The sequence below is a fragment of the Atta colombica genome, unplaced genomic scaffold (assembly GCF_001594045.1).
Source record: "Atta colombica isolate Treedump-2 unplaced genomic scaffold, Acol1.0 scaffold80, whole genome shotgun sequence".
NCBI classification, from domain to species: domain Eukaryota; kingdom Metazoa; phylum Arthropoda; class Insecta; order Hymenoptera; family Formicidae; genus Atta; species Atta colombica.
In genome coordinates, this window is record NW_017259573.1 from 161,391 (window position 1) to 169,890 (window position 8,500).

Below are 8,500 nucleotides of genomic sequence, written 5' to 3' on the forward strand. Positions count from 1 at the left end.
GATCGAAAATAGATATATTTCTCTTAATTAATTTATTCTCGTCAATCTAATATAAATTATAATTGTTTTTTGTTAATTTCTCGGTATCATTTTTAACATTTTGATTAGTAGTGCTAAATCAATAACTTCTTAAAACCTCTTTAATTAAATAATAATTCAGGGAAATGAGTAATTATAATCTGTTTGATTTATTCAAAAATATAATATCATCAATTTGCTACTGACTAAAATACGAAAGAAGTGACTAAACTAATCAAAAATTTTTACTGAAAACATGAACTTATGGATAGCCAAGTAAATTGAAAAGCTAAAAGATTATGTTGAAAAATAAGATAAATGTAAATCTATTGATGCTTTAATATAATTTTATAAATACATTTCAGATTATTATTGATGACTCTCGTATTTAAAGGAGAGATTTGTCAATAGAATATCAGCAAAAATATAATAAAATCTACTGACTGAAATATGATAGATTTACTGCAGAACCAAAATTTCGTAATTGAATGAACATTTTAATTATTAATAGAATTATGACGTGATAAATTCTGCTTGATTTTTGTTAATCAAATTATGTCAATGGACTCTGAGAAGAACATAAGTTCAATATAAAAATCTGTCAATCAATTCTCAAATCTATTAATAAACTGTAGCATATTGTTAACAATTCGCATAAATTGTTAACATTTCGCGTATTGCATATGTGATTAAGCATTAAGAATAGTATATATTATAGCTGCCATCCAAGCGCTGAAAAGAAAAAAGCGATATGAGAAGCAATTACAGCAAATTGATGGCACATTATCTACAATTGAAATGCAAAGAGAAGCACTAGAAAGTGCAAATACAAATACTGCCGTTCTTACTACTATGAAGGGAGCTGCAGACGCAATGAAAGCTGCACATCAACATATGTAAGATTTTCGCGTTTTTACAGTTGCTAATAATTAGCTGCTTAACTCTTTGTAGCATAGTGCCTGTAGGAGGCACATCTTTCTCGCTAGTTTTTGTATTTTTTACATATTATTTGACTTATATTACTTATTGATAATAATTGATTTATATTACGTACTTGATAATTGTTTATATTAATATTTGGTATCGTTGTTTTTCTTCATATTTATTTGGTGCCATTATGTTTCGAAGATATTTCAAATTTTACATTAAATATAAATTATAAATAAAACATCAGTAAAAAAATTTTTTAATACAAAATTCTAGCTTGGGATGAAAATGACAATAAACATACCTTCAAAATCTGTATGTCAATGTTTTCTAAGTCGCTAATTTCAAATCTGCATTCATAATTGGCAAATTTTTAATAGCAGATTCAAAATGGCCACCAAAATGATTATTAAGACATGTTGAATTCTGATATTAATAAAATATAAATTCTTTATATTCTTAATGATCTTAATTCTTTATAATTTTTTAATATTCTTATGTATAAAATTTTACTTGTATTAGGTGTACAACTTTGCTTCCGCCGTTTTCCTATAGATGGCTTTAGCGGTACGTGGTGGTCGAAATAAATAGATCATAGACGTCATACAAACTTGGGCATCTGTCAACATAACCCCATAGAAACATTAGTCGATTTGTGTCTGCATCATAAAGTTATTCTCGATTGAAAATGTCAGTTTACGAGCCAAATTCTCGTCATTTGCGGAAGGTTTTAATTTTTTGCTTCAATATGAAGAAATCTGCGGCTGAGGCTCATCGAATGCTCTCAAATACTTATGGTGAGGCCGCTATTATGAAAGAACGTGTCGTGAGTGGTTTCAACGCTTCAAGAACAGTGATTTTGACGTCGAAGACCGGCATAGCGGTGGAAGAGAGAAGGTTTTCAAAGATGCAGAATTGGAGGCATTACTTGAGCAAGACTCGTGTCAAAATCAAGAAGAATTGGCACAATCATTGGGAGTGACTCAACAAGTCATTTCAAAACGCCTCAAAGCCATGGGAATGATTCAAAAGTAAGGAAATTGGGTGTCGTACGAATTGAAGATGTTGAACCAGAGATGTTGAACGGCGTTTGTTTGCTTGTGAACAGCTGCTTGAAAGGCAAAGACGGAAGGGATTTCTGCATCGCATTGTGACTGGGGACGAAAAATGGGTTCATTACGATAATCCCAAGCGCAGAAAATCATGGGGAGTTCCCGACCATGCTTTCACGTCGACGGCCAAACCGAATATTCACGGCTCCAAGGTCATGCTCTGTATTTGGTGAGACCAGCTCGGCGTAGTGTATTATGAACTGTTAAAACCGACTGAAACAATCACAGGTGATCGGTATCGAACGCAATTGATGCATTTGAGCCGAGCATTGAAAGACAAATGACCGCAATACAACGAGAAACACGATAAAGTGATTTTGCAGCATGACAATACTCGACCCCATGTTGCGAAAGTGGTCAAGACATACTTGGAAACGTTGAAATGGGAAGTCCTACCCCACCCGCCGTATTCTCCAGATGTTGCTCCCTCTGATTATCACTTGTTTCGATCAATGGCACACGGCCTGGCTGACCAGCACTTCCGGTCTTATGAAGAAGTAAAAAATTGGATCGATTCGTGGATAGCCTCAAAAGATGACCAGTTTTTTCGACGCGGGATTCGTACGCTACCCGAAATATGGGAAAAAGTAGTGGCCAGCGATGGACAATACTTTGAATCATAAATGTATAACCAGTTTTTTACAAAAGCCTCGAATTTCGGAAAAAAAACGGCGGAAGCAAAGTTGTACACCTAATAATGTAAACTAAAATATATAAACCATAGTTATTTTTTTTTTCAATTTAGTTACCATATTAAATTCATTTTGTTTTTTTTAATTTTGACTGAAGATTTATAATCAAAAACACCATATTAAAATTCAGCAAAATACATTTTATAAAAAAATTTGTGCAACAAAGAGTTAATGTAATTTTTGGATTGTCTGTGCGTATTTATGATCCGTTTTTATCTTAAGACTGTCTTAAATATAAGAATCAATCATAAATATTGATATGATCCGAGTATTGTTACTACAATTGTATTGTTAGTTACAATATGAACATGTTAGACATAAAAAAAATCTCTTTAAATAGAAGTAAGAATGTAATTTATTTATTAAATAATTTCATGTTTATATGTTTATATTGTAATTATATATTTTCATATTATATTTATATTATAGGGACGTTGATCAAGTACACGATATGATGGATGACATAGCAGAACAACAAGATGTGGCTAGAGAAATCTCAGATGCTATATCTAATCCAGTAGCATTTGGCCAAGATGCTGATGAAGACGAATTAGAAAAGGAGCTAGAAGAACTTCAACAAGAACAACTTGACAAAGAATTACTTGGTATCGATACAACGACAGATGAATTACCAGCGGTACCAACTTCAGTTCCTGTTGCGCCAAGCAAAACTCGTACAAGTAACTATTACTATAATATTATAAATTTCCTATATATTATAAAAATGTTTTAAACAATTTGCGTCAAGCATATAAAAAACATTAATATGTTTATCGTATTAAATCATGATCTTACAATAATATAACATTGATATATTTTATTTATAGAAGCTAAACCAGAAGAAGATGACGACTTGAAAGAGTTAGAAGCATGGGCATCTTAAAGTGTTATTAGAAGTAATGTTAAAATCAAAGATATAAAACGTTTTCAGATAAATTTAAATTATGGCTAGTATTCATGGTCTGATTTTATATACAAGACTTAAGTATAGTCTTAAGTATAGTCTTAAGATGTTATAAACCGATCAAAGAATTAGCATTTTAAGACATTACTTAAAACATTACTTAAAATAAGGAACTATGAATACTGACCTATATATTGTTATTATGCATAAATTACTATATTTTACTTTGCATTAAATATAATTAATTAAATTAATTTTATAAAATTTGTCCGCAACATTAAGCAATTTTTTTTTAACAAAATTACTGAAGTTAATAAGCTTGATTAAACATTACATTGGTTATACTTTTATGCTGTGGTAAATATTATTAATAAGTGAATAGAACAAAAATTGCTTATACAATCGGTGGAGAGAAAAAGTAGCTTTGTTTTATATTTAGATAACATGTTTTATATTTACATAAATATTACATTAAACGTATATTGCTAATTAATAAACGGATAAAATTTAGGAGACAACATTGAATATCAGTTCATGTAACATATATAAATATTGTATACTGAATGTAAAAGATATAAAATTATTTTGTTCTTCTATCGTAGAGAAAACAAATTAGATTGTAAGTATATTACTTCTCTAAAAATATTATTTTATTATTGTACATATGCATAACGATTTAGAGAAAATTTTCTTTCTTTAAATTGTTAAATACACAAGGCCTTTAAATCGTTGTATAAATATATTTCCTAAAAATAAATTTCACAGATATATAAAAAAATAAAATTTAAAATTAATACCATATATCATTGATTCAATGATATATTAAAGAGGAGACAACATATATAGGATGTTTGATGGTTTAATGATGACGATTAATGATGAAACGATGACACTCGCAAAGAGGCAGAATGGACTAAAGCTCAATATCCACGATACTAGAAATCGATTCGAGATCTCGGACAGAGAAAAAAAATTAATAAATCACATTTGAACAATTTGATCACATGACCATTGTGATTGGTCAATTCATTCTTTATCTAGGTCTTGGACTGATTTTTAGCGTGGACACAAGCCTTAAGGCTTTTTCATCGAATGAAAATGCAGCCTAAAGGTGCCATTTTATGCTGACGCTCATTGTTAAAAGACGTCACCTGACCATTTTGCTTGCTAGCATAAAAAAAGTGAAGTTGAATTTAACAGTTAACGTCATCGCTGGACCTTCGTTAATCATATCGATTTAAAATAAAAAATAGACTTTGACGTATGTAATTAATTTTTACAAATTTTACATCTTCTAAATTTTGCGATCTTCAATAGTATCGTACAAACCAAAGAATATATTTTAAAAATACATATATTATAATTTTACAAGGACTGAAAGATTATAATTAGCTAAAATATGAAATAATAATACTAATATAAATTAGAAGTAATTTAGAAATATTTGTAGTATTAAATTTAACATATTTTTCAGGATGAATCCTCTCAATCCCATACAAATGTGCGGGTTATGTGAAATCTGTCTGCAAACAAATATCAGGAATCATGCTTGTTTAAGGTTATATACAATACATAACTGAACCTGATACATTATATTTTTATCCTTTATTAGATAAATTAGCTCCTATAACTGTTATATCCTTTATTAGATGAAATAGCTCCTATAACTGTTATATATTAAGATAGACATTTTATTATATTTATTATTTAACTTAATGTTATTATTTAATATCTTGCAGATGATGGAGTGACCATAATAAAAAGTAGAATGCCAAGTATAAATAAAAAAATAGTAACAACGCAATCACACAAGAAAAATAAGTAATAAATTTGATGATTGTATCAAAATAATGTGAAAACTTTTTTTTGTTTTTTTATTGTATTTAAGTTTTATATTTAGATTTTGTTTCGTCCATACAAGAATATTATCTGAATAAAATTCTTATGAGAAACGAAGAAATTCAGATGAAGGCTTAAAAGCAAAACTTAATGATGAAGAAACTCTCATTTTAAAAAGTTAGTTCCAGTTACGAAAGCCTCTTTGGAATTATAAACTTCCACTATCACGCAACATTAAAAATTACAGTCAATGCAGTTAATGAAATAAAATTTAAAAGCTTACATGATACATACAACGAATAAATATTAAATAAATGTAAATAAATATAATATTCAAAATAAGTTAAGTTGTCGCTCAAATTCGACGATATAAACGATATTCGATATAAACTTTTCATGGATTTCAGTTATCACTGGTAATAATTGTGTGTGTCACGTGATCTTTTTGACGCTAGAAAATGTCAGTTGTGTTGCAGCGAGTGTTTCAGCGTGACGTGAAAGCTGATTCTACAATATGCTCTTTGTTTCCTGTTTCTTCCGAAGTTCGTTAACTTTTATCTCAGGGCATAAAACAAAAAACCAGATAAGAAGCAAAAAAACAATGTAAAAAAATTGCAAAAAGCAAGAAACAAAATAAAAAACACATTATAGAATAACCAGAAAAGGTACCTTAAAAGAGATGCACGTCTAATTCGTCGTCACTTTTGACTAAATAAACACATGGACTGCTAGTAGTGAAAGGGATAGCATGTGCTTAGTTTGCAAACATTTCTCTCTAAATCTCTGTCGTTTCTGTCTATGAATGTCGTGTCAGGGGAAAAGGCTGCCAACTGAACATGGGACGATATTCGTTTTTATTTTAAGGATCTGAGCACAAGAATTGTCGTAACACTTATTTAGAGATTTAAATTGTAGACATAAGTAACGCACAAGCTTTGGCATATAACATACTATTTGCCGTCTCTTGGAGACACGGCAATAAGTTATACGTTATACGTGAATGCTTGTGCGTTACTTCCGTCTACAACTTAAGGCTCCTGACTATTCGCAGCGGCCATGTTGAAATCGTCAGAAGCGAGGAATGACACGTTAATTTATGTTGCATGCCATTTTTAAATAAAGATCTGGATGAAACGAAATGATGAGATCACTTTAAAACACTTATAAAAATCGATGAAAACTATTCTTTCCTTTCTTGATAATCAGTAAATGGTCGTAAAAGGGATATAAAGTTAGCCTATATTCGGGCAGAAATATACGGTCCGATAACTATTGAAACGAGTAACATATATGCTTTTACATATAAAAGTTCAAGATAACTTTAGTTTTCATCGATAATTATGATTTTGATAAGTACGAGACAAATCACATTTTCACGATTAAGCAAATAATAACGAAATGGTACGCAACATAAATTTTGTTGTCAAAATCATCACTTTTCACGCCTATTAGTTCAGCATTAGTTTTATTATGGCGAAGCGCTGTAGTAGAATCCTGCCGCTCACTCCTATCCTGCTGGTATATGTCTTGAATATCGGTAAATGTCAATAACGTACTTGTTACCACATGAAAACCCAAAAAATAAATATAAAAACATGATCTTAATATTGTTTAAATTTTAAATTGTTTTATTTTTGAAAATAACATAGAATTTAAAAAAATAAAACAATAAATAACAAAAGCAAATAGTCACACATAGAATATTGTGTGATAATGAAAGCTGTAATTTAATAGTTAACAGAAAAATTTAATAGTTAATAGAAAACCAAAATTAAAAATTTGTTTATTAATAATGTAAATTGATTGTTTCGGCTAAGATTTGGCCATCCTCAATATGTAAAAAATAAAAATTAATATAAATTATTAGATGTACAACTTTACTTCCGCCGTTTTTTTTCCGAAATTCGAGGCTTTATTGTAAAAAACTGGTTATACATTTATGATTCCATCGCTGGCCACTACTTTCTCCCATCTTTCGGGTAGCATACGAATCCCGCGTCGAAAAAACTGGTCATCTTTTGAGGCTATCCACGAATCGATCCAATTTTTTACTTCTTCATAAGACCGGAAGTGCTGGTCAGCCAGGCCGTGTGCCATTGATCGAAACAAGTGATAGTCAAAGGGAGCAACGTCTGGAGAATACGGCGGGTGGGGTAGGACTTCCCATTTCAACGTTTCCAAGTATGTCTTGACCACTTTCGCAACATGGGGTCGAGCATTGTCATGCTGCAAAATCACTTTATCGTGTCTCTCGTTGTATTGCGGCCGTTTGTCTTTCAATGCTCGACTCAAACGCATCAATTGCGTTCGATACCGATCGTCTGTGATTGTTTCAGTCGGTTTTAACAGTAATAATACACTACGCCGAGCTGATCCCACTAAATACAGAGCATGACGTCAAAATCACCGTTCTTGAAGCGTTGAAATCACTCACGACACGTTCTTTCACTAATAGCGGCCTCACCATAAGTATTTGAGAGCATTCGATGAGCCTCAGCCGCATTTCTTCATATTGAAGCAAAAAATTAAAACCTCTCGCAAATGACGAGAATTTGGCTCGTAAACTGATATTTTCAATCGAGAATAACTTTATGATGCAGACATAAATCGACTAATGGGGTTATGTTGACAGATGCCCAAGTTTATTGTATGACGTCTATGATCTATTTATTTCGACCACCACTTACCGCTAAAGTCATCTATAGGAAAACGGCGGAAGCAAAGTTGTACACCTAATATAAATTTCGATAAAAGCGTATTATTAAAATTGTCAGTTAAGATTATAATTGTTTACATGAAAAAATATAATCATATGCTTTACACGAACGATTAAATTTATAATTTAAAAAATTATATTTATTATTTTTTTGTAAATTTATAAATTTAATCATTCGTGTAAAGTATATAACTATATATTTTTTATATAGAAACAACTATGGTCTTAATAATTGACAATCTTAATAATGCGCTTTTGTGTTATATCGAAATTTATGATTTATATTAATTTT

At 30.5% G+C, this 8,500-nt stretch overlaps 1 protein-coding gene and 1 long non-coding RNA gene across 2 annotated transcripts in view; both read left to right on the plus strand.

Annotated features, from left to right (window-relative positions):
* LOC108692716 (charged multivesicular body protein 4c) overlaps positions 1 to 3,762 on the plus strand; it is a 6,240-nt gene extending 2,478 nt beyond the window's left edge. The window contains exons 2-4 of the mRNA XM_018201106.1: positions 737 to 914; positions 3,179 to 3,429; positions 3,577 to 3,762. Of these exons, the coding sequence (XP_018056595.1) occupies positions 737 to 914; positions 3,179 to 3,429; positions 3,577 to 3,632 (485 nt within the window). The 3' untranslated portion in view covers positions 3,633 to 3,762. The remainder of the gene's footprint in view (positions 1 to 736; positions 915 to 3,178; positions 3,430 to 3,576) is intronic.
* A 1,013-nt stretch (positions 3,763 to 4,775) lies between these two features.
* Positions 4,776 to 5,834, plus strand: LOC108692715. The gene is made up of 4 exons (XR_001932004.1): positions 4,776 to 4,914; positions 5,128 to 5,211; positions 5,393 to 5,474; positions 5,554 to 5,834. It is a non-coding gene; the product is annotated as an uncharacterized LOC108692715 (long non-coding RNA).
* The last annotated feature ends 2,666 nt before the right edge of the window (positions 5,835 to 8,500 follow it).